We start from the raw sequence: 26,047 nt of genomic DNA on the forward strand, positions 1-26,047 counted from the left end.
ATCCGTTACAGCCATGTCGATAAGATGCCTGTCATCTCGACTGCTAGCGATACGGGGCCACTGGGATCCAGCACGGCGTTCCGTATTACCCTCTTGAACCCACAGATTCCATATTCTAACAGTCATTGGATCTTGACCAACACGAGGAGCGATGTCGCGATACGATATGCCGCAATCGCGATAGTCTACAATCTGACCTTTATCGAAGTCGGAAACGTGATGGTACGCATTTCTCCTCCTTATACGAGTCATCACAACAACGTTTCACCAGACAACGCCGGTGAACTGCAGTTTGTGTATGAGAAATCGGTTGGAAACTTCCCTCATGTCAGCACGTTGTAGGTGTCGCCACCGGCGGCAACCTTGTGTGAATGCTCTGAAAAGCTAATCAATTGCATATCACAGCATCATCTTCATGTCGGTTAAATTTTACGTCTGTAGCACGTCATCTTCGTTGTGTAGCAATTTTAATGGCCAGTAGTGTATATCTTCCATATGCATAAATTAATAAGAAAATTTACATCTCTGATAAACCTACCACTTACCTCATCTTTTCTACAATCATATGCAGGGTAGAGAAAAATTGTGTCACGAAATTTTAACCCTGGATAGAGGATGGCAGTAGGAACCAAAATTACTAATGTTGTGTAGGTCCACACCGCAAAATTTGTAAACTACGGAAACTTGGCGCCACGCGCTTCAATTGGCCCCGAGATTGCCCTGTTGTCGGTTGCACTGGACAACGCTCGAGAACAGTGTCTTCAAACGCAGCATCCCGTCGTGTTCGAGGTCTTCCAACATCACCATGATACCCCGCCAACGAGCCTGTGTAGCCAAGTCGCCGATGAATTTCTGTAAACGTTTGTGGGTGTGGGTGGCGTCTTGCTGGGTACCGTTCCTCATACAACCGTCGAGCTTCATGCACATTTCCCTCGGCAAGTTCGTAAACAAAAACCGTATCTCGTTGTCCTTGAAACAAGTACTGTGCCGCCATGCTTACTGTATGACTAAATCGCAGGTGACGTGTGTACGCTCTGAAGCGACGCTTATGTGTGAATGCCTCTGACGTGAGGTGGAGACAAACAGCAGGACCTATAAGATACTTGTGCGTCTCACATTGGGGCAGTGACGGCACGATTGACGTTTGTATGTGTGAACCGACAACCATAGCGCTGCCCATCAACCGACGAACGGCAACAGGACAATCCCACGGCCAATCGGAGCTCGTGGTGGCAAGTTTACGTAGTTTGAAAATGGTGCGTTGTCGACCTACACAAGATCAGTAATTTTGATTCCTACTGGCATCAGTTATCCAGGGTTAAAATTTCGTGACACAGTTTTTCTCTACCCTGTATATTCGGACACCACTGCATTCAGACCACTCTGTACACTTCACTCTTCTCCGATAAATATTTAGGTACCCTACCGCACTGAAAAAGTCCAAATACGGAGAACCACCAAAGGAAATTTTCTTTGCAAGAATCATCAGAAAGTGATAGTTAACACAGTCCACAAATCCCTAACAAAAACGAAGATCTGTTTCGCTGTGAATAATTCATTTTTTCTTCGATCATACGAAAACTATACGGTATTATCATGTTTTACGTCTCTTTCTTCCCCTAGACTATAGTTTAGTTTCAGTTACTGTTTACTTGTGAGGAGATCATGAAGTGTTTGGAAGACGTAAGGAAAAAACATATTTCCAAAAGATCTAATATGCTGGCGTTCATCCCTCTCATCCTCTGTATCATACTCTCAAGGACGTAAAAAAGTTTAGAAAAACTAGTTTACCTTGTTTTATGGGGCTCTGGAAACCCCTGTCTTTCCAATAGCGCTTATAAACTACATGTTTTCTCAGAAAGTATTTGAGTTAGGAAGTTGAAATTTTTGTAGGTTATTTATTAGTGTTGGCTACTGTGTAAAACAGGCATTTTTAAAAATTTGAATTCACTTGTTAGAGATTAATTTTTTCTATTGTAATGAATATTCACTACTTTTCGTGCCATTTTTTTGTTGAAATTCAACAATATAGAGGTTTTTGGGAAAAGGCTGTGTTAAGTGACTCAGATGGGACTGCGTAACATTTCCCGATAATTTGAAGCAAATTGTTCGGTAGATCCTGAGAAAACACTTAATTTTTATGAAAAAATAAAACTATTGGGAATCGGGCGACAAAGTTTGGAATACTTTTATAGTGCATTCCAGGTCCATAGGATGGATTATTTTCTGCAGCCTCCACCTCCAGCTTAATCTTTGTCCTCCTCCTGTTTACCCTGGCTTGTATTTATAGGCTCCTTAAAACCCTGTTAGCAGCCCGAAGTCGTTGCTTGTCTAAAGCAAGCATCGTTCATTCCCATATTTCGAAATACTTTGCACCTTACAACGCTGCCGCCATTGACAGTAGCAACAGCATCATAAGCACCACAGTGAAGTGTCTCTGTTCCAACAAACAAGGTCTTGACCATGTGACACTATTTACACTTTAATTGGGGTTTTGCGTTTTTCCGTGACCACACTTTTTCCACAGTTTAGGTGCTGTTCAGTCTCTGAAAATAGGTTTTATCACTTCTACTACAGCATGAGGCATACTATGTTTATGAGTGTACACTTCACCAGTTAACAATCCCTTTTTGTACTTGCACCAACTGTTTTCCCCTTTGAGACACAAGTAATGACGGGGATTTTCATCGGTTGAAAAAGTATGAAAAAAAAGAGCCCAAACAGCCTTGTTTATTTCATCGACACCGTGTGTGTTTTGCCTAATAGCCATCTCATAATCGTTGTGTATTTTGCCAAGTACCTTCCCTTCCCATCCAACCCTTTACCATCACCGAGTTTTTGTTTTTTGTACGACGCTTTGTCGCCGAAGTCTTGATCTCATTCGTTTCTGTACATGTCCAGTACACTCACATTTCTACACACGAAGGTACTTCACATATCGCACCATATCACACGCAACAGAACGTTGAAATATACTAGCAACACCAGCCACTTCCATTCCTCCACTACTGCCACTATAGTTAGCTGTGCAATTATTTTCATGTTTACCTTTATTTTTTTGTGGGTACCTACAATATTTAGATATTACTGCTATATCTACAACTTCCTCTTAATACATACTGGTGGCAGATACTACATTATGAAGAGATGTGTGTCCCATTTATGCCAGGTACTATCGAAATCTGCAGTCAAGTCTGTATAAATGTATTTTAGTTCGTAAACTTGGTTGGGGGATTTGGAAGATACATAGTGCCACAAAAAATTGCACCTGCAGTAGCACCCTTACCAATTGTACGCAAGGCAAAACAAACCTAATGTTGTGTTCATGGATTTTGCTGTCATTATCTTCATTTGGAGGTACTGCAACACTGTTCAAAAGGTGGTCATGTATGAACTTTTACCACACTTCACTTCCATGTCACCAGCAAGTCCTACGTGATTTTTACAAGGAGTTCCAGACCGACTTCACTACACTGACTATGTCTCACGCAGTTTGCAAAACTTCCATTGAGAGCTGAGATCAAATATTTGATCCACTGGTTTCGCTTATAAAAGATTCATACTGAACCAAATTTCCTCTGCGAAGTACTTTCTTACTCACTTTCATTGCAGTGGGCAGGTGTACCAGCAAAGTTAGGTTCACACACTTGGTTATCATCTTTACTGTTTACAGAAATAGCATCTACCTTTGGATTTCCAACATTTCTCATTTTCTTAAAAGCCTTGATAGGATTTCTAGGCACTTTACGTACAACCATGGTTATTCTTCAATAAAACAGAGATTCAATGAACAGAATTCACTATGAATATTTGCAGGACTACAAAAGAGTAAATAAACATTAAGCACACAACACTCGAGCGAGCGATATATATCGAACTATCACAGGTTGGTCGCAACACTTATTTTGTAACACTGATTCTCTCTCACATCACTAAAATGTGCGTGATGAGTGTGTAAATTCATGAGCACAACATTTGCCAGCAGTTTAACAGTACCACAATGGGTCACGCCCATGCGGAATATATTTCTAAAATACTTTTAAAAAAGCTGCAGTGTTCTGAACTGAATAAATTAATATCTGTTGAAAGGGAAAGTCTCTACAGTTTTAAAATGCATAAAAATAAAAATTGAACATTTTGTGATTTTGAACCTTTCCAGTGCCCCTTATGACAAATATTTAATTCTAGTTTATACCAACTAAAGTTCATAATATAATTACTGGACCGTTGTAGACAAGCATCACAAAGAATAACTGTTTACGATGCTTCCTTAAATTAATCGCAGTATTGTACTGGACCTGTCCCAGCATCAGGCATTACGTCGCATGTGTGTTGTAGGACATAGATAATAAGACATACAGTATTCTGTTCTGCTAAAAAATTCATCAGTGGAATATGAGATGTTGATCAACACTGTATCCCTTATGCACCTACTAGATTTTATTGTATCTCAGTTACAATTTGTATGGTGTCTGACAAATTCTTGATATTTTGTATTCTTGAATAACTGACACTTTTCTCTCCCAAAGAGAGTGACTTTAGGAACGAATAAATAAATGTGTGTGTGTGTGTGTGTGTGTGTGTGTGTGTGTGTGTGTGTGTGTGTCCCTCGCTTCTGTAACTATTGTCTTCCTAACAGTCATTTGATGACGCGATTTTCAAAGTGACTGCACATTTCACAAAACATGAAATACTGCATATACAGCAACAAGATTTTTTGATTGATTGCCATTTATTAACAAGAGAGTACAGCATTTAAATTTTTCACGTATTTCCAGAACATATTTATGTAACTTTGCAGTACAGAAACTTCAAATGCGGTGAGTACATAACTCCATGCTAGCAAAAACAATAATAAAAGCAATTCATTTACAAGGCTCTCATGTAATGTTGAAAAACAATATAAGTAATATGTTGACAAGAGTGCAATTCTCTTCCAGTAACGTCACCTTCCAGTTTGATTGGAGTGTAGAATATATTAACTACAACTGTCATCGCCACAATTGTGTATTCAGTAGGTTGCTAGTGAATATCAATGTCCTCTTTTCTTTTGCCTCGAACAGGTTTCCACGTTAAATCATTTTTCCATTTATTTAGCAGGAGTGATCTTTCCTGTCTGACAGTACAATGCTTTTAGAAGTTACTGATAACTGATAACTAGCTATTTCATCAGCTTTCATCCCTCACTAATTTATGGTAGTAAACTAACCCTCTTTCTCTTCTTGTGATATTAGAGGCATTTGCCAGTATGCTTCAGTAGATGATCATGGAGTTATTGGCTACGACGAAGAAACAATGCACACTAAACTCCTGTGTAACTAAATAATGCCTAACATTACTAGTGTATTTTATTAATTTTCCGAATGAAAATCTGTTACAGGCAGCGTAGGAATCACGCTGAATATTTCGGGAAGAGAGCCAGCTTCAAATTCGACTGAAGACTTGGAAGCTGCAGAGAGAAGGCTTCAGTTCGATGTAAGTACTGTAACTGCCACATAGTTCAGTTCATGTCATTCAGTTGCTGTGATGCTGGAGTGAATACTAGAGGAAGGTACTGGTACGGTTTAGACCTTGTGGGAGGAAGTATAAATCCCTGTCTCCAGTGTACATGCATTATTTGTGAAAAACTGAGCTATACATCCTTCAAAGTTCTTATAGTCGTTGAGGATTAGAGTCTACAGTTATGCAAAGATTTTATTTACTGGTTACTTTTAATGGATTACATTGTTTTCACTCTGAACCTAGAAACCTATAAGTGAATCATATTAATGTCCAGATGAGCAATACGTGAAAGAACATTTTTTACGCACACGGACGACCGTTTATTATTGAGAAATAATTTTGCTAATTGATATTAGTCGCGTGAATTTCGAGAGGTATCGGTCACATTATTTGTTGCTTACAAGACTAAATGCAGTACTAAGAGGGATCACTACATTGGTACATTGTCCTATTGTACACAAGCATTACAGGTATGTTTTCCTACTTCTCTTCATTTCCCCACCTTTAGAGCAAGCTGCAGGCACTCAGCTTTTAGACACTTTCCCATACACTGCAGTGTCATTAGCAAACAGTTGCAGAATGCTCTCACCCAATCCCTGATTTAGTTAATGTATTTAAAGGACGAGAGCAGTCCTGTCACATTTCCCAAGGGCACTCCTGGCAATTCCTTTGTCTCTGATCAACACTCATCGTCTAGGGCAACGCACTGGGGTGTATGACTTAAACAGTCTTGGAGCCACTCACTTATCTAGGAGCCGATGCAATACACTCGGACCTTCGTTAAACAGTCTACAATATGGCACTGTGTCTATGTCTGATATCTCTAGATATATTTAAAATCCAGTTTGCATACTTTTCGATTATACAGTCACCAGTTTTCTGGTCAAAATGTCGCCGCGAACATCGATAAACTGATTATGAGGGAAAAGTACTGATTATTTTTATCTGTTGTTGATTAGGCTGGACTCTACGCACACCCTATCTTCAGCCAAGATGGGGATTACCCGACCATAGTGCGTCAGAGGGTAGATGCCAACAGTGCAGCTGAGGGACGACCCCGCTCACGGTTGCCAACTTTCACTGAGGAAGAGATAGCATACCTCAGAGGTAAGCTTATGTCGTCCTACCGCCTTTACATTCATCAGTGCAGAGTACATGCCATGATATTTCCAACATAATGCCAGATTTAACAAGTTTAAAATAATCTTTTATTTGTACATTTTGTCTTCTTGTTCAAATTGTTGTTCCTTGCTTCTTCTTCACGTACTTCAACAGCAGTGCCAAAATAACCAGCTGCTTTCACTTCCAGAGCATGCACTCTTCCAATTAGTCTATATTTGTATGCTAAATTCGAACGCCCCCTTTCTTCATTCTTGTTCATGAGACATGTGCTTCGTTTAAGTTTCTTAAAATGTCACTCACCGACCACACTAGGATATGATTTCTAGTTTTCTGTTCTCTAACGATCCAAGTATGGGGTAAAATACTCCTAAATAATACCTCAAATGTAAAATACATTTCGATCTGCTAACTTGTAAGCCATATTGTAATGTGTCACTACTGGCACGACCACTGTCATTCAGAGACTTAATTCATGTGATGCTATGTGTCTGCCTGTACACGCTTCACGTTGTAGCAAACATAACTTGAATGCTCCTAAGGTGATTTGCCACATCTGCACTGCTGTCCTACCTTATATACTACCTGTCTCTGTATTTGTTGTTGCTATCTGTACTTGCCCATGTCAGTCCATGGGTCAAGGAGGGACACATCCTCATCCAAGGGTTACCTAAATCACCCTAATTGAAGATAGATATATCATCGGAAAAGACATTTCCATCCCTATCCCTTTGCTCCATTTCCAATCAACTAATTATTGATGGGATAAACATTAATCTGCATTTCGAGGTGTGAGACTTATCAATGGAAGAAAACTCACCCCCTCCCCCACCCTAGAATTTGGTTGGAAAATATAGGAAAGTGGGGTAAAAAAATGAAAATGCCGTGTGACTAGGGCCTCCCGTTCGCCTGGTGCAAGTCTTTCTAGTTGACGCCACTTCGGCTACTTGGGTGTCGATGGGGATGAAATGATGATGATAAGGAGAACATAACACCCAGTCCCTGAGCGGAGAAAATCTGCCGCCCACGCCGGGGATCGAACCCAAGTCATTAGGTATGACATTCCATCACGCTGACCACTCAGCTACCAGCTGCGGACGGAAAGTGGGGTAAGCGCAAATAGTTCCCGATTACATGCCGGCACATTATCACACGGTAATTTTCAAACTTTTTCATTGTCTTATGGAATATTACGAGTAATATTCAGAAAAATTGTGATTTACGAGCAGTATATACCCCTGTTAGTCCAAACGGGATCAGTAAAATGGAGGAAAGTTAAGATGGTGATTTTAATACTTCAGGTCTTCTACATAGTCTCAAGTGGGTACAACGCAAAAACCGTCCATACAGCGACGTGAAGTTATTAGTAAAGTTCTTCTTTAGGATGTTTTCCAACTCGAAGGTCACACTGGCTGGAATGGCCGTTATGTTGTCAGAGCGGTGACGGTTCGTGAGACGTTTTCCACTTTGTCATTCTGTGGTAGATTCGTATTTGTAACACCATTTCTCATCACATGTGATGAGCCTTTTTTTCCAGAAATTTGTTTCCGAATTTTGCATTTCAACAATGTAGCGGCAGACGTCAAGGCATCGTTGTTTTTGTTCAGGAGTAAGATGTGTGGGACAGATTTCACGCGCACTTTTCTTAAGTTGCTCTGTTGTGCTTTGTAAGTCAAGAACACTCACACACAATCGCTGCATGTTCACTACTTAACACTGCCTGTTAAAAACGCACTAGTGGACTGTTTAACGTTGTTAGTTCAAGCATCCACTACTATGCGGACTTTGCTTGTGCGTCAGTCTCGGAACTTTTGCTACGGACATGGTAGAAGGCCACAAGAAAATGTTATACGGATTGGTGACAGCCAAATGTGAATTTATAAGACCAGTTGAGCTACAGTAGTTATACACTGATGAGCGAAGATATGATCACCGCCGACCGCGAGATCGAATGCCGCCTGGTGCGCTGTGGGTACGTGATATGGTAAGGAAAAAATACAAAACAGTAGGGACGAATAACTACAGCGGTGATATGGTCTACAAAATTCTCTGTCGTAAGTGACTGTGGCAAAGAGCAGAAAGCTATGGCCTGGTGCCTAGAACGAGGATCTCGTAAACAGCAAAACTCGTCGACAGTTTGCGATCTGGAATCTGTGGAAAGTGGTTGGAGTATGGTGAAACCAGTAATAGACGAGAGAGGTCTGGACGTGCCTGCCTCGTCACAGAATGTAGAAGACGAAGGGCTTGCCTCCTCTATAAAGCAGAATAGGTGTTGGGCTGTGGCAGCTTTGGTGGCAAAGTACATTGCTGTTTCAGACAGTAGTGTTTTGGAATACACTCTGCAGCACACATTGTTCAGTTTGGGCTTCCACAGGAGATGACACTTCCGTGTTCCCATTTTGAAGCGTCGACATAGTCAGTTACGATGGCACTGAGCGAGGGCTCATCGAGACTGGATCGTGGATAAACAGAAATGTCTCCCTTTGCTCTGAAGAATCAAGTTTATCGTTACACCAGGTCGATGATCGTGTCTGGATACGTCACTGTCCAGATGAAAAGCCACTCGAAACGTGAACTGCGCTACAGATGCAGGCTGCTGGGGACAGTCTTATTATACGAGGTGCATTCAAGTTCTAAGGCCTCCGATTTTTTTTCTAATTAACTACTCACCCGAAATCGATGAAACTGGAGTTACTTCTCAACGTAATCGCCCTGCAGACGTACCCATTTTTCACAACGCTGACGCCATGATTCCATGGCAGTGGCGAAGGCTTCTTTAGGAGTCTGTTTTGACCACTGGAAAATCGCTGAGGCAATAGCAGCATGGCTGGTGAATGTGCGGCCACGGAGAGTGTCTTTCATTGTTGGAAAAAGCCAAAAGTCACTAGCAGCCAGGTCAGGTGAGTAGAGAGCATGATGAATCACTTCAAAGTTGTTATCACGAAGAAACTGTTGCGTAACGTTAGCTCGATGTGAGGGTGCGTTGTCTTGGTGAAACAGCACACGCACAGCCCTTCCCGGACGTTGTTGTTGCAGTACAGGAAGGAATTTGTTCTTCAAAACATTTTCGTAGGATGCACCTGTTACCGTAGTGCCCTTTGGAACGCAATGGGTAAGGATTACGCCCTCGCTGTCCCAGAACATGGACACCATCATTTTTTCAGCACTGGCGGTTACCCGAAATTTTTTTGGTGGCGGTGAATCTGTGTGCTTCCATTGAGCTGACTGGTGCTTTGTTTCTGGATTGAAAAATGGCATCCACGTCTCATCCATTGTCACAACCGACGAAAAGAAAGTCCCATTCATGCTGTCGTTGCACGTCAACATTGCTTGGCAACATGCCACACGGGCAGCCACGTGGTCGTCCGTCAGCATTCGTGGCACCCACCTGAATGACACTTTTCGCATTTTCAGGTCGTCATGCAGGATTGTGTACACAGAACCCACAGAAATGCCAACTCTGGAGGCGATCTGTTCAACAGTCATTCGGCGATCCCCCAAAACAATTCTCTCCACTTTCTCGATCATGTCGTCAGACCGGCTTGTGCGAGCCCGAGGTTGTTTCGGTTTGTTGTCACACGATGTTCTGCCTTCATTAAACTGTCGCACCCACGAACGCACTTTCGACACATCCATAACTCCATCACCACATGTCTCCTTCAGCTTTCGATGAATTTCAGTTGGTTTCACACCACGCAAATTCAGAAAACGAATGATTGCACGCTGTTCAAGTAAGGAAAATGTCGCCATTTTAAGTATTTAAAACAGTTCTCATTCTCGCCGCTGGCGGTAAAATTCCATCTGCCATACGGTGCTGCCATCTCTGGGATGTATTGACAATGAACGCGGCCTCATTTTAAAACAATGCGCATGTTTCTATCTCTTTCCAGTCCGGAGAAAAAAAATCGGAGGCCTTAGAACTTGAATGCACCTCGAGCTATCGAGGACATTTACCGGGGCTTCCGTGGGACATGTGATAGTAATTGGAGGCAGCATAACAGTTGTGTACTGCGTGAACGTTATTACAGACTACACACATCCTTGCATGCGTGATGTTTTTCCTGAAAGCGACAAAATCTCCAGCAGGATATCTGCCATTTCATTAGGTCATAATCGTGCTACTGTGGTTTAAGGAGCATGACAGAGAACTTGCGTTTATGTCTTGTCCACCAACCCAACTGAAATGAACCAGATATGACAAATACTGTTGGCCCATAACTTGTATGTATTGCGTATGTTATGCGTAGACAGCTGTGCTACATGGCTACCAACTTACCGATCAGCATTATACTGACCAAAAACATGGCTGACCTGCCTCCCAGCTGAACAAGTGGCACTGAATGTCTGACACATTCGTTGGAACACGGTCGCCTCCATCCTCTTTACGACGATCGTCAGGCACCGCAAGAACCACACAATCGCCTGTGATTCTGATACCACTGATCCAGATTCGATTTCAGGTTTTCTCTTGCTTACATTCTTCACTCGACGTGGTTCTGCGGTTGTTTTTTTAATTCTGTTTCGTAGTGAGTGCCTGGAGGACAAATTCATCGTGTAGAGACGATTGCTTACTGTGTGAAACGGCTTAGCAATTCCATTCCTTTCCAAAAGGATAGAGCACACCTCGGAGTGTGTAAGTTCTGGTAGTGGCCATGAACTGGTGCTGTTCCAAGGACGACAAGAAATAGGTATATAATTAAGTTCATTGTCAAGCGTATCACTACATCGGAGAAGCTAAATGTACGAAGGACGTCGCAGTGGTGTTCGCCAGCTTGATGGTCAGCTTCCCACACAGACCATTCTTCCTGCCGCTGGTGACGATGCGCCGGTAGTATATCCTTGAAATGACCGTATTAGGTCTACTGGTAGATTGAACAGCGTATCCAATCTTCTTCAAATGGGTGTTTCATAAAATCTGTCCGAATTTTGGCGTAAAAAGCGAATTGCCAACGATAATCCGAAAGACGACAGAGTTACGAAGTTTACCAGTTATTGAATGGTTGCCTTACTTTCAAAGAAATACACATATTTAAATTAAGCATTGAAGGGAAATACATTGGAAAATCACATTTCGTAATAAAATTCAGCACAGTGCTCTAGTAGAAAGCTTTTTGCACTATTGTGATGATTTTGAGACGTGATTTTTTTTGCAATGCTATTTAAGACAGTCCAAATGCGTTTCCAATCCACTATAATAAAGTTTATTTAGGTCCCACCAAAATAAGTTAAAAGCACTGTCGTGTAATAATGAATATTAAGATATCAAATATCTTTACATGTAAAAGGTTTTTGCTAATAGTGGTCCTCGTACATATTTTTGATCAACAGTCAGAATTATTACATGTTACTACATGTTACTTTAAGATTATGCACATATGCGGACTGAGGCGACGAATGAAAATTTATACCAAGGCCAGGATTCGAACCTGGGTATTCTGCTTACAAGGCAGATGCGCTAACCACTACGTCATCCTCACACAGTGCCTTTGCATAACTGCATGGACTACCCTAGCACGATTTCCTCCACAATCAAAGTTCCCATTCACGCCTTTCTCGCCTCAGCTCTCTTCTCGTTCCCCTTAAACTCAAAAATCATTGCAGAGGCTCTCCAGCTGTACTGGAAATGCACCCCAACAGTTAGCCTTCTGCCGCCGAGCAGTGTGTCAGCAGTGCGCAGGTAGCAGCATTACTGCATTTACTAGGCACTATTTAAATTTTGTGTCGAATTGTTTGTGCTCTCTGTAGATTAGTTTAGACGTTCTTTGCACAACAGCATTTAGCATGGATAGGGACTGCGACTGCTGTGTTCGGATGCAGGCTGAGTTGGCATCCCTTCACTCCCAGCTTCCGGCAGTGTTGGCTTCGGTCACACAGCTTGAGGCTGTTGCCAATGGGCATTACTGTGGGGGTCCGGATGGGGGTTTGTCGGGGACGGCCAGCTCGTCCCACACATCCCCCGATCGGACTACGGCTGTGGCTGCCCGGGATACTGCCCACATTGAGGCTGATCCCTCACCTGTGGTAGAGTGGTAGGTCGTCTCGAGGTGTGGCAGGGGGCGAAAGACATTCCAGAGGGCTGAACGGAAGGCCTCTCCAGTTTGTCTGACGAACCGGTTTCAGGCTCTGTCTCAGGCTGATACTGATCTTCGGCCGGACATGGCTGTTTGTCCTGTTCCAGAGGTTGCCTCTCAGTCTGCAAGATCCGGGCGGTCGCAGAGGGTGGGCTTACTGGTAGTTGGGAGCTCCAACGTCAGGCGCGTAATGGGGCCCCTTAGGGATATGGCAGCAAGAGAGGGGAAGAAAACCAATGTGAACTCCGTGTGCATACCGGGGGGAGTCATTCCAGATGTGGAAAGGGTCCTTCCGGATGACATGAAGGGTACAGGGTGCACCCATCTGCAGGTGGTCGCTCATGTCGGCACCAATGATGTGTGTCGCTATGGATCGGAGGAAATCTTCTCTGGCTTCCGGCGGCTATCTGATTTGGTGAAGACTGCTAGTCTCGCTAGCGGGATGAAAGCAGAGCTCACCATCTGCAGCATCGTCGACAGGACTGACTGCGGACCTTTGGTACAGAGCCGAGTGGAGGGTCTGAATCAGAGGCTGAGACGGTTCTGCGACCGTGTGGGCTGCAGATTCCTCGATTTGCGCCATAGGGTGGTGGGGTTTCGGGTTCTGCTGGATAGGTCAGGAGTCCACCACACGCAACAAGCGGCTACACGTGTAGCAGTGGTTGTGTGGCGTGGACTGGGCGGTTTTTTTTAGGTTAGATGGCCTCGGGCAAGTACAGAAAGGGCAACAGCCTCAAAGGGTGTGGGGCAAAGTTAGGACATGCGGGTGCCAAGCAGCAATCGGTATTGTAATTGTAAACTGTCGAAGCTGCATTGGTAAAGTACCGGAACTTCAAGCGCTGATAGAAAGCACCGAAGCTGAAATCGTTATAGGTACGGAAAGCTGGCTGAAGCCAAAGATAAATTCTGCCGAAATTTTTACAAAGGCACAGACGGTGTTTAGAAACGATAGATTGCATGCAATCGGTGGTGGCGTGTTCGTCGCTGTTAGTAGTAGCTTATCCTGTAGTGAAATAGAAGTGGATAGTTCCTGTGAATTATTATGGATGGAGGTTACACTTAACAACCGGGCTAGGTTAATAATTGGCTCCCGACCTCCCGACTCAGCAGCATTAGTGGCAAAACAACTGAGAGAAAATCTGGAATAAATTTCACGTAAATTTCCTCAGTATGTTATAGTCTTAGTTGGAGAGTTTTTAGCAAACAAAACACAGCATGTTGTTCTCAATGGAGAGACGTCTACAGACGTTGAAGTAACCTCTGGCGTGCCGCAGGGGAGTGTTATGGAACCATTGCTTTTCAAAATATATATAAATTACGTAGTAGATAGTGTCGGAAGTTCCATGCGGCTTGTCGCGGATGAGGCTGTAGTATACAGAGAAGTTGCAGCATTAGAAAATTGCAGCAAAATGCAGGAAGATCTGCAGCGGATAGGCACTTGGTGCAGGGAGTGGCAAGTGACCCTTAACATAGACAAATGTAATGTATTGCGAATGCATAGAAAGAAGGATCCTTTATTGTATGATTATATGATAGCAGAACAAACACTAGTAGCAGTTACTTATGTAAAATATCTGGGAGTATGCGTACGGAACGATTTGAAGTGGAATGATCATATAAAATTAATTGTTAGTAAGGCGGGTGCCAGGTTGAGATTCATTGGGAGACTCCTTAGAAAATGTAGTCCATCGACAAAGGAGGTGCCTTACAAATCACTCGTTCGACGTATACTTGAGTATTGCTCATCAGTTGGGATCCATACTAGGTCGGGTTGACAGAGGAGATAGAGAAGATCGAAAGAAGAGCGGCGCGTTTCGTCACAGGGTTATCTGGTAAGCGTGATAGCGTTACGGAGATGTTTAATAAACTCAAGTGGCAGACTCTGCAAGAGAGGCGCTCTGCACCGCGGTGTAGCTTGCTCGCCAGGTTTCGAGAGGGTGCGTTTCTGAATGAGGTATCGAATATATTGCTTCCCCCTACTTATACCTCCCGAGGAGATCACGAATGTAAAATTAGAGAGATTAGAGCGCGCACGGACGCTTTCAGACAGTCGTTCTTCCCGCGAACCATACGGGACTGGAACAGGAAAGGGAGGTAATGACAGTGGCACGTAAAGTGCCCTCCGCCAAACACCGTTGGGTGGCTTGCGGAGTATAAATGTAGATGTAGCTTGCACAGTATCTTGTTGACAACAGGGGTCCATTGCTTCGTGGAATCTGCGCCACACTGAAACCTTACCATCAACTCTTACCAACTGAAATCGGGACTTATCACACCAGGACACAGTTTTCCAGTCGTCTATGATCCAACCGATATGATCAAGACCCCAGGAGAGGCGCTGCAGACCATATCGTGCTGTTAGCAAAGACACTCGCGTCGATCGTCTGACGCCATGGCCTATAAACGCCAAATTTCGCCGACTGTCCTAACGTATACGTTCTTCGTACGTCTCACATTGGTTTCTATGGTTTTTTCACGCAGCGTTGCTTATCTTTTAGCACTGATAACACTACGCAAACGCCTCTGCTCTCGGTCGGAAAATGAAGACCGTTGGCCAGTATGCTGACCGTGGTGAGAGGTAGGGCCTGAAATTTGTTATTCTCCACACTCTCTTGCCACTGTGGATCTCAGAATAATGAATTCCCTGACGATTTAGGAAACTGAATGCCCTATGCGTCTAGCTCCAACTACCATCCCGCATTAAAGATTTGTTAATTCCTGCCGTGCTTCCACAATCACGTCGAAAACCTTTTTACATGAATCAATTGAGTACAAAAAGTAGCGCCGCCATTGAGCTACACTTTTATACGTTGTGTACGGGACGCTACTGCCATCTGTATATGTGCGTTCCGCTATCGCACGACGTTACCACGTCAGTAAAGTTTCATTTGAATTGTACCTATGTGTTTTTTATGCGGCTTCATTCCACGGTTTTGAAACTATTTGTTATTTACAAGCATTACCTGCAATGTTTTAGGCTCTGTAATTATCCGTAGATTAATTCGTTATACTTTTTGCGTAATTATTTCTTCCGTAATGTATACATCTGACAGCAACAAACCTCTGTTACAGGTTCGTCTGACTTTTTCGGAGTTAACCATTATTTCACAACCATTGTGACGTCAGGTGAATCTGGAGTATCTCCATCCAAGAAAAGAGATTCCGGCGTCGTCAGCGTCAACGTTGGGGTACGTTACCTGTGGAAGTCTGACACTAAGTATTCTACTAAATGTGCGACGATAAATAATTTAAAGTGGTATTTAGATCAGTTGAAGTACTTTATACACGACAGCAATTACTGTGTAGATGCTGCTTGTCATCAATATGCATTGATGACATGTCACACAATTCAGTATGGTAGCTATAGGGCACACATTTCTTATTTACTGGTATAGTCAAGTACGAAGGACCTCACCAAGTAGAGAGGATAGGTAAAATAATGTGAATACCTGTACTTGGGAATGGTTTATCAACAAGAGGTTGGACTCCCTTTTGCCCATAATGCAGCTGCGATTCTTATTGGAATACTGGCGTACAGTGATTGTATAGCCTCTAGTGGAATGTTATGCCACTCTTCGATCAGAACCTCTTCTAACTTCTGTAGTAACGAGGGAGGCGGAAATCTGCTCCGGAGTCTGCGCTCCGACACTGCCTACAAGGATTCGATAATGTTCAACTCCGAGAACTGTACTGGCCAAAGAAGACACTGCAGTTGAGTTGCATGCTCCTCATACCACGATTGTAGTCCTGGCTGTGCGAATTGGTGCATTATCGTCCTGAAATATGGCATCATTTGAGTCATAGGGTGCTCCTGATCACCTGTAATATTCACATAATAGTTCGCTGTAACACGGCCTTTGAGAGTAATGATGGGAGCTGTAGAATACGATGATATGGCTGCCCGCACCGTCACACTTCCACCTCCCTGCTTAACCGATGGAATCAAGCAATCAGGATTTTAGGCGTCCTTTGGCGTTCTCCAGACGTAAGCCCGGTCCGACGTTGACTCGTCGGACCATGTGATGTTTTTTCCATTGATCAACCGTCCAGGATTTATGCTCCTGACACCATGTTATAGGCTTCTTTGCTTTGGTTGTTGTCACTAATGCTTTGGGTATAGCAGGCCGTCCATGAATATTCGCTTTATGGACTCGATAGATACGGGGCCTCGAAGATGGCTATGGAGCTCTGCGGTCACTTTAGCCGCCGTTGTTGTTTTGACACAATTCGTGTTAGCGTACGACTGTCTCTCATTTAGTTTTGATTTGCGCCCACTATTACATTTACACGATGATGTCTTTCCATATTTTGTGTAGGCTGTCATGACTGTCGATAAAGTCTCGGTCCGGCACACAGTTTTGATCTGCCAGGAAGTTTCATTCAATAAGTTGGCTTCCTTGGTTACTGATGCTCTACGTAATCGGGCTCCCACAATCTGCCCTTTTTGGAACTCTCTTAGGTCTTTCATCGCACGTCGACCTCGGCCTCTGAACGCAAATACGAAGTGTGCACTACGAGTAAACAACCTGCACTGATGCCTACTCCGTAATGAACACGTGCAGTCCAGCGCGACACATGCCTTACCTGTGTTGCTGGCCGTCAAACACAGCCATCCCATTACTACAACTGTTCACATTATTTCGCCTATCCCCTGTAAGTCGCACTTTATTGTGGTAGGCCAAGTAACTTTTACTGAATGCTGAACTACACTTAAAGGTGACACAGATACATGACACTTTTCATCAATACAGTCACCGATTTTGTGTAAACAAGTGTCGGAACGTCCTACCAATCATTCAGTTCCTCGACGAAAGGATCCACTCCTTGGTAACAAAGCCATTCGAGAAAAGCTGTGTGAATGTTAGAAATTCTTTTCCCCCCTAGGTGTTCTTTCATCTAGCCGAAAAGGTCGTATGATGCAGGGTTTGTACCCCCCCCCCCCCCCCCCCCCCCCGATGAGCGACATCCACATCCCTGCGTCCTTGGTTTAATCGTTGGCACCATTTCACGCTACATTGCATACGGGTTATATACAGCAAGAACATTGATAGACCCGGATAGGTATCCAACCCGGTGCAACAAGTCCAAATAACCAAAGGAAGGACTGAGCTGGTTTTTGTTCATTTGCGCGTAGTTGATGGGTAGGTAACGCAAACTTTATTTAACAGCCGGCCGTGGAGGCCAAGCGGTTATAGGCGCTTCAGTCCGGAACAGCGCGACGGCTGCGGTCGCAGGTTCGAATCCTACCTCGGGCATGGATGTGTGTCATGTCCTTAGGTTAGTTAGGTTTAAGTAGTTCTAAGTTCCAGGGGACTGATGACCTCAGATATTAAGTCCCATAGTGCTCAGAACAATTTTTATTTAACATTAAGATAGCCTTGACAGTACCAGCAAGTGATCTTTAACGATTTATAAGTTATTTTAACAACACTGGTAACAACCTAGCCAGATAAAATTTTTCCCACACAGCCTGAAGGGTCAAATGGCTCTGAGCACTATGGGACTCAACATCTGAGGTCATCAGTCTCCTAGAACTTAGAACTACTTAAATCTAACTAACCTAAGGAGATCACACACATCCATGCCCGAGGCAGGGCCGGCCGCGGTGGCCGTGCGGTTCTAGGCACTGCAGTCCGGAACGGCGGGACTGCTACGGTCGCAGGTTCGAATCCTGCCTCGGGCATGGATGTGTGTGATGTCCTTAGTTTAGTTAGATTTAAGTAGTTCTAAGTTCTAGGGGACTGATGACCTAAGATGTTAAGTCCCATAGTGCTCAGAGCCATTTTGAACCCGAGGCAGGATTCGAACCTGTGACCGTAGCAGACTGAAGTGCCTAGAAAAGCTCAGCCACACCGGCCGGCGACAGACTGAAGGGAAGTATATCAAAGTAAACGTCAGAAGGGCTGATTTTAACGAACAACAAACAACAACCAATAACGCCTGAAAGGGTTATTAAAGAAATGCGATTAAAAATTCAATAATTAACTGGTACTTGAAAAATTAACGGGCCTGAAGTACTATCTTAACCATACGATATTTAACAACAAGGCAGTTGACTGAATAATTAACAAGACATTTAGGCACTTTAAACAGAAGGAAAAGGTTTAACAAACGAATCACAGTAGCAGGTGGACTTCAGAATTTCCTCAGATTATAATTACTATCGGCAATAAAATAACTGAAGATTTGGTTCTCAAGTCCAAATTGGAGGGATATGCTTCACATTTCGCTCATACATGACATGGCCGGTGCACTACATCCGGCTCGCGAACCACCAGTTTAAAGTGGGAGTGTCCACAAGTCTACAACAGACTAAAACATTCAATTACCGACCGGTACTAACAATTAAATACAATAATAACAGAAATGAGAACCTAAACCGATGTTGGCCCCACATTAATGAGCTGGCACCGCAAGGAAACATTTTGTTACTGAATACAGTTCGCGACCCCAGCCGACAATTAAACAAACACACGTGAGATACTAACACGCCAGACCAACCGTACACAAGAAACACTCTCCCCGTGAAGTTTTTAGCGTAACAGAGCATAAAATATCTTAATATAGGAAAGGGCGGATTGAGGCGACACAGAGATCAGATCAAGATGTACAAACAGGCAATTCAAGTTGCGTAACGACTAACTAGAACAGCTGGCGATAGCGGAAGAATCTTGAGTAGGTGCCACACACTTCCGCATTAGTCTGTACAAGCTTAATTATGCTCACCGTAGCAGTAAACTGCTGATTTCAATGCTGATCTAGCAAAACCGGAATGGATAGCCTCTAACGTATCTCGCCTGTGCGTCTCACAGAAACACCGAGGCCGTCATTCCATAATTCCTTACGGGTTGCAACTAGCACGTTGTACTGTGCCAACAGCCCGTACTGAAACCTTCACAAGTAGCGACGTACGGCGTACTCGTTCCTCTCCAGCAAGGCCGGGCGTGTTTTCTTCCTCACACAGGCCACTACTTCGCGCTAAAGTACACGCCGTGCAACCTACACGCTATCAAGTGCCAAGCCTATGCAGAACTCACTGCTTCACCGTTCGCATTGACAGCCGAGACGCGGCTCTCTGCTCCACATCCCTCCTATGACTCTCCCCCTACGGTCCCTAACCTCTCTGCCAAAGATCGGTAGCTGTAAATAGGAAAGATAAACTAGCCGATCGCTGATGGCTATCAGCAATCCGGCTCAAACATCTACGTGCAATTTAGATGTTCCCGCAACAGAAATAGTCCGCTGCTTGGCTGAGTGGTACCATTCTTGCCTCCGATGCAAGCGGACCAGGGTTCAATTCCCGTTCGGGTTGGAAACTTTCTCCGCTGGTGAACTGGGTGTTGTCTTCATCATCATTTCATCCTCATTACCGGCTTGCGAGTCGGCCAATGTGGCGTCGAATGAAATAAAAGGTGCACTTGGCGGTCAAACGTCACCAAATAGGGGCCTCGGGGGCAACGATGCCATACGCTGGTTTTCATTTTTTACACCTCTGAAGTACGTTTCTAGTTGTTGCACCATTTCGATCCGTACCGCAGCAAAATTATCTGCAGGAAACCCGGAGCGTGTACCTTGTACTGACATTTCGCACTCTAATTTTGCAATGCTCTTAGCGTGATACGAACTTCCCTTCTGAAGTTCTCAGGTACATTTCCATCGCAAGTTGTGTGTAGTATTCAAAATTCAACCTTTTTATGTAGGGTAGGAAGTGTTCCAGTGTTAGCGGATAACCTCATGTGCTGAGAGCTAGTTCTGGCTCAGTGCGTAATGGAAAACAACATACACAAAAATTCCACGAATGGAATGTCGAAATAAGTAGCAATTGGCGTTGTCTGCGTTTTTTCTTGATGAACCTGTTCTGCAGGCAGACGACTGTCGGCGGAGTATGTCGTATGGACTAGTTGCATTGTTGTGAAGCGGAAACGACATTATTCGCATCTTCTGACAACACTAAGACTGGTTCGTGTGTGACAGAAACCTGATTATTGGCAAGAGAAAAGAACACTTGGTGAGAGTGGGCCTTTTAAATACAGAGTCACCAACTTACTCCTCAGAGTATGAAAATATTTTTTGACGCCCATGTATATATTGCGGTATTGTCCCTCATGTAGTGAATACTGACAAAATTAGCGGTGAGTTGTCTATTGTAGAATGCTTCTTGTATTGACATCTCGTGCACATATTTAAAGCAGAAACAGCACTTCTCCAGGAGAAGTGTCTGTCTGTAGGCCAGGGATATACAGTAGAATGGTTCAAATGGCTCTGAGCACTATGGGACTCAACTGCTGAGGTCATTAGTCCCCTAGAACTTAGAACTAGTTAAACCTAACTAACCTAAGGACATCACAAACATCCATGCCCGAGGCAGGATTCGAACCTGCGACCGTAGCGGTCTTGCGGTTCCAGACTGCAGCGCCTTTAACCGCACGGCCACTTCGGCCGGCATACAGTAGACGTCTTCTTTCTACATAAAACTATAGCTATTCCCTTTATAATCGCGACAATATGAATAACTCACGTAGTGTCCAAAAGTGCAATAAACGATTCAATTGATGTATGTGTTTAGAACAGAACTGGACCCAGTACACTGCCCTGAAAGACACCTGTGTTTATCTCTTCCTTGGATTGCAATGGTTTCACTAAAAATTTGTCATCAGGAGACATATGAACTTTCTCTGCATTTTGCATTCAGTTTTCCAAGACGGGAAGGGAAAGAGAGATTTCACACTGTATCCTCTATAGTGTTTTCTAGAGTTCTTAAACCAGTTTGTAGCCATGTCTCACTTGTCCTGAGCATTCATATCTGATCTTCTAAGATAACTTTGCTTCCGTGCTCTTATATTCAATCCTACGTTACATATGTATAGTCATTTTTTCCTGTTCCAGCAATTTCCTTGGGCATTCCGCAACTTACTGAACTGGATTGCCAATGAATACCCAGGTTATCCTATCATTGTGACCGAAAACGGCTTGGCAAATGGTGGAGGTATCAATGACACAGATAGAATGAATTACCTTACGGTGAGTTCCGATTATTGCTTTCAAATATTGATAACATTAGGTGCTTATCTCCATAAAGCCAGATCTTTAAATTTGTTAAATATTGATTGCAGTCTTACTTGACGGCGCTTCTGCAAGCTGTCAACATCGATGGCGTTCCAGTAATTGGCTACACTGCCTGGAGTCTCATGGACAACCTAGAATGGAACAGTGGTTTCACGTGAGTCCTTGTGCATGTTCTTGCTCCATTTTGTCTATTGCTGTTGAAGAGAAAGAAATCTGAAGCAATTTAATCATCATGAGGATCTCTTCAGAGGCAATAGGAAATGATGAAATGAAAATTAGCTTGATTGAAACCATGAGCCAAATAATTATTTCAGTTCTTAAGGAGGCGTTGTATTTCACTCTTGTTGGCCATACAAATTCTTTTGAGTGGAAAAAATGCTTAATTCGACCTACGCCGAATAATAATAACCGAAAATCACCATACTTTTACTGGCTGATCAGAATATTGTCAATGTTGACAAACACTTCATATCATGCTCAGGAACAGACACTGGAATTTCTTAATATTTATCAGTGGGATACAAGTCAATCAGGCTTCCAAAAACGTGTTACGACAACAAGTACATTAATTAAAGTGACTGAGTATCTTAACCCATGGACTGACGGAACATTGCTTACTATCAGCTAAGTATTTGAGGCGTATAGTCTCGTTACGTTAGGTTCGAAAATTAAACGGTTGAATTTCTCAGATAGTGCAATTATGGCGTACAACAGACTGCTGAGAAAGAAACAACGAACCAGTTATTTAAGGATTGAAAACGTTGTCATGGTAAAAAGTCCTCTGAGGGGTACTTTCGAGGTTAACAGGCGGTTCCACTTTTCTTCCTGACAGTTCCTCAACTATGTTATGTTATTGTAAATGTACCTTAATCCTGACTGCATACAACTGCAGCAGAGTGCTAACACTAAAACAACTACTTCTTCTGTATCACCTGCGAGCAACATCAAGATTGGTTCAAAACTTGGATCTCAAACTACACCCAACTCCATCTAGAATTTATGCTTGCATAAGATGTGTTTGTAACAGTCGATTCTTTGGTAACGTTGTCCTTGTGCTTAGTGCGACGCAACCAGCAAGGCAATGTGATTTTTTTACTAGTTCTGTTTTCTTTATCGGTTTCGTAGAAACTCATCTCCTCAATATCTCTTCAGAAATTTCAAACACGCAGCCTCATTCCAAATGTGAAGCGCAAGTACTTATTCGTCCAGCATCTTGGCTGAATCAAAGTATAGCTCTAAATATTCCTTTATATCAGTCATACGTCTTCTGAAAAATTCTGACCACAAGCCTGATTCTAATACATCTCCTGGGTTCGTTATTGCAGCTCCTTTATTTAAACACCTCTTGTGCAACAACTTGTAGTTAACAATATTTTAGCTTTCCCGCCTATACCGTTTTGCTTCTTTTCTCCGCCATCTCGTCTAATGTTAATCTTCATTTTGGTAGTGACAGTTCCCTGTTGTTGCTCCATCTTTCTAGAACCAAATAACAATGAGCGAAGAGTGAGATCTTGCAAACTGTAGCTAGGTTCTGTGAGAGAACATATTTCCTTTCATTCATTGACGTTGCTGACTCCATCATAAACAGGTGTTTCACTATAGCATGCGAGCGAAACAGAGAACCTGGAACATAAGTCAACTGCTCTAATATACAGTTCTTAGGCAAACTGCGACTGCCCAGTAACCTCGAAGCTGTGCAGACCATTGTCTAGCAGACTTCAATGGATTTCTTTCTGATGTGGAGATAAGTTAAGGGCTCTGTCATGTTGTGCAGTGACTAGCCCTGGTCGACATTATGGTGGCTTAGTGGCACAGGGTGAACACCAGATACATCGGCACAGTGAAAACTATAAGGTTAAGGTCAATTTCGAATACACTGTGGAAACATAATGAGTTTTACACGACTGAACGTTCAAAGAAAAAGGCACTGAAATACAAAAATAGAATCTAAGACAAAGAAAAGAACATCGCACCACGATGGAATAATCGGACGGAAATCAGTAGGTATAATGTTGATGTACAGACAAACAAATGCTAAACATTTCATAAAAATTGTATGATTTATTTATGAGAACGAGCTTCATGAACTCAAGAAGCCAACAACACTTTGGTGCACTTCTGGATCTTATACAAGCAGTTATTCAGCTTGGAATCGATTGGCAGTGTTGTTGGATGTCCTCCTGATGGATATGGTGCCAAATTCTAACAATTGGCGCGTTACGCCATCAAAATCCAGAGGCGGTTGGAGAGCCCTCTCCGTAATGCTTCAACCGCTCTCCATTGGAGAGAAATGTGGCGTTTTCGCTGGCCAGTGTAGGGTTTCGCAAACACAAAGACAAGAAGAAGAAACTCTCGCCACGTGCGGGTAGGCATTATCTTGCTGAAATGAAAGCCCAGGATCGTTTGCCATGAACGGCAACAAGACTCGGCGCTGAATATCATCGACGTACCGCTGTGCTGTGAGGGTGCCGCCGATGATTACCAAAGAAGTCCTCCTACGAAACCAAATGGCAACGCAGACCATTACTCTCGGTTGTCAGGTCGTGTGGCAGGCTACAGTCAGACTGGTAACTCAGCGCTGTACGAGGCGTCTCCTGACAAGCCTTCGGCGTGGAATCTCATTGAGAGGAGCAGAATAACTTTAATTGATGGGTATCACTTAGAAGTGAGCTCCGCTGACCAGCGAAAACATGTCTCGAGGCGCCTTTCACAGTGGTGGGATACCAACTTGACTGTCGGCCTCTATACGCCCCGACAACCAGGAGTTCCGAGGGCTCTTCATTTAAAGCAGGCCCCTTTGATTGTAAACGGTGACCGTCTTGACACAGCAGTGCGTCCACGATATTGTACTTCAACTGTATAGGATTAATGTATCCCCTACATCTCAGATACAGGCAGCATTAACCCCATTTCGTTCATTGGTAAGGTACTATTCAATACTGGAGAGTTTTCGCAATATTGAAACAAGCTTAGATGCGAAACAGAAATGGAATGGGGCGTGAGCAGGAGTTTGTATTGTGGAAGAAGGTGTCCTGCGGTAGTCCATGCAGCGGTGACAGTTGCAGTGCCAGTGTGGTGTAATGGCCATTAAAATTGCTACACCAAGAAGAAATGCAGATGATAAACGGGTAATCATTGGACAAAAATATTATACTAGAACTGACATGTGATTACATTTTCACGCAATTTGGGTGCATAGATCCTGACAAATCAGTACCCAGAACAACCACCTCTGGCCGTAATAGCGGCCTTGATACGCATGGGCATTGAGTCAAACAGAGCTTGGATGGCGTGTACAGGTACAGCTGCCCATGCAGCTTCAACACGGTACCACAGTTCATCAAGAGTAGTGACTGGCGTATTGTGACGAGCCAGTTGCTCGTCCACCATTGATCAGACGTTTTCAATTGGTGAGAGATCTGGAGAATGTGCTGGACAGGGCAGCAGTCGAATATTTTCTATATCCAGAAAGGCCCGTACAGGACCTGCAACATGCGGTCGTGCATTATCCTGCTGAAATGTAGGGTCTCGCAGGGATCGAATGAAGGGTAGAGCCGCGGGTCGTAACACATCTGAAATGTAACGTCCACTGTTCAAAGTGCCGCCAATGCGAACAAGAGATGACCGAGACGTGTAACCAATGGCACCCCATACCATCGCGCCGGGTCATACGCCAGTATGGCGATGACGAATACACTCTTCCAATGTGCGTTCACCGGGATATCACCAAACACGGATGCGACCATCATGATGCTGTAAACAGAACCTGGATTCATCCGAAAAAATGACGTTTTGCCATTCGTGCACCCAGGTTCATCGTTGAGTACACCATCGCAGGCGCTCCTGTCTGTGATGCAGCGTCAAGGGTAACCGCAGCCATGGTCTCCGAGCTGGTAGTCCATGCTGCTGCAAACGTCGTCGAACTGTTCGTGCAGATGGTTGTTGTCTTACAAATGTCCCCATTTGTTGACTCAGAGATCGAGACGTGGCTGCACGATCCGTTACAGCCATGCGGATAAGATGCCTGTCATCTCGACTCGTAGTGATACGAGGCCTTTGGGATCCAGCAGCAATGTCGCGATACAATAAACCGCAATCACGACCTTTATCAAGGTCGGAAACGTGATGGTACGCATTTCTCTTCCTTACACGAGGCATCACAACAACGTTTCACCAGGCAACGCCGGTCGACTGCTGTTTGTTTCTCATGTCAGCATGTTGTAGGTATCGCCACCTGCGCCAACCTTGTGTGAATGCTCTGTCGGTTAAATTTCGCGTCTGTAGCACGT

At 43.7% G+C, this 26,047-nt stretch overlaps 1 protein-coding gene across 1 annotated transcript in view; it reads left to right on the forward strand.

Annotated features, from left to right (window-relative positions):
* The window catches only part of LOC124805440 (myrosinase 1-like), a 53,796-nt gene that overhangs the window by 23,338 nt on the left and 4,411 nt on the right, over positions 1 to 26,047 (forward strand). Inside the window, exons 6-10 of the mRNA XM_047266001.1 lie at positions 5,381 to 5,475; positions 6,462 to 6,609; positions 15,765 to 15,880; positions 21,579 to 21,713; positions 21,806 to 21,912. Of these exons, the coding sequence (XP_047121957.1) occupies positions 5,381 to 5,475; positions 6,462 to 6,609; positions 15,765 to 15,880; positions 21,579 to 21,713; positions 21,806 to 21,912 (601 nt within the window). The remainder of the gene's footprint in view (positions 1 to 5,380; positions 5,476 to 6,461; positions 6,610 to 15,764; positions 15,881 to 21,578; positions 21,714 to 21,805; positions 21,913 to 26,047) is intronic.

Source organism: Schistocerca piceifrons, chromosome 7, assembly GCF_021461385.2.
Source record: "Schistocerca piceifrons isolate TAMUIC-IGC-003096 chromosome 7, iqSchPice1.1, whole genome shotgun sequence".
In the NCBI taxonomy this organism is placed as follows: Eukaryota; Metazoa; Arthropoda; class Insecta; order Orthoptera; family Acrididae; genus Schistocerca; species Schistocerca piceifrons.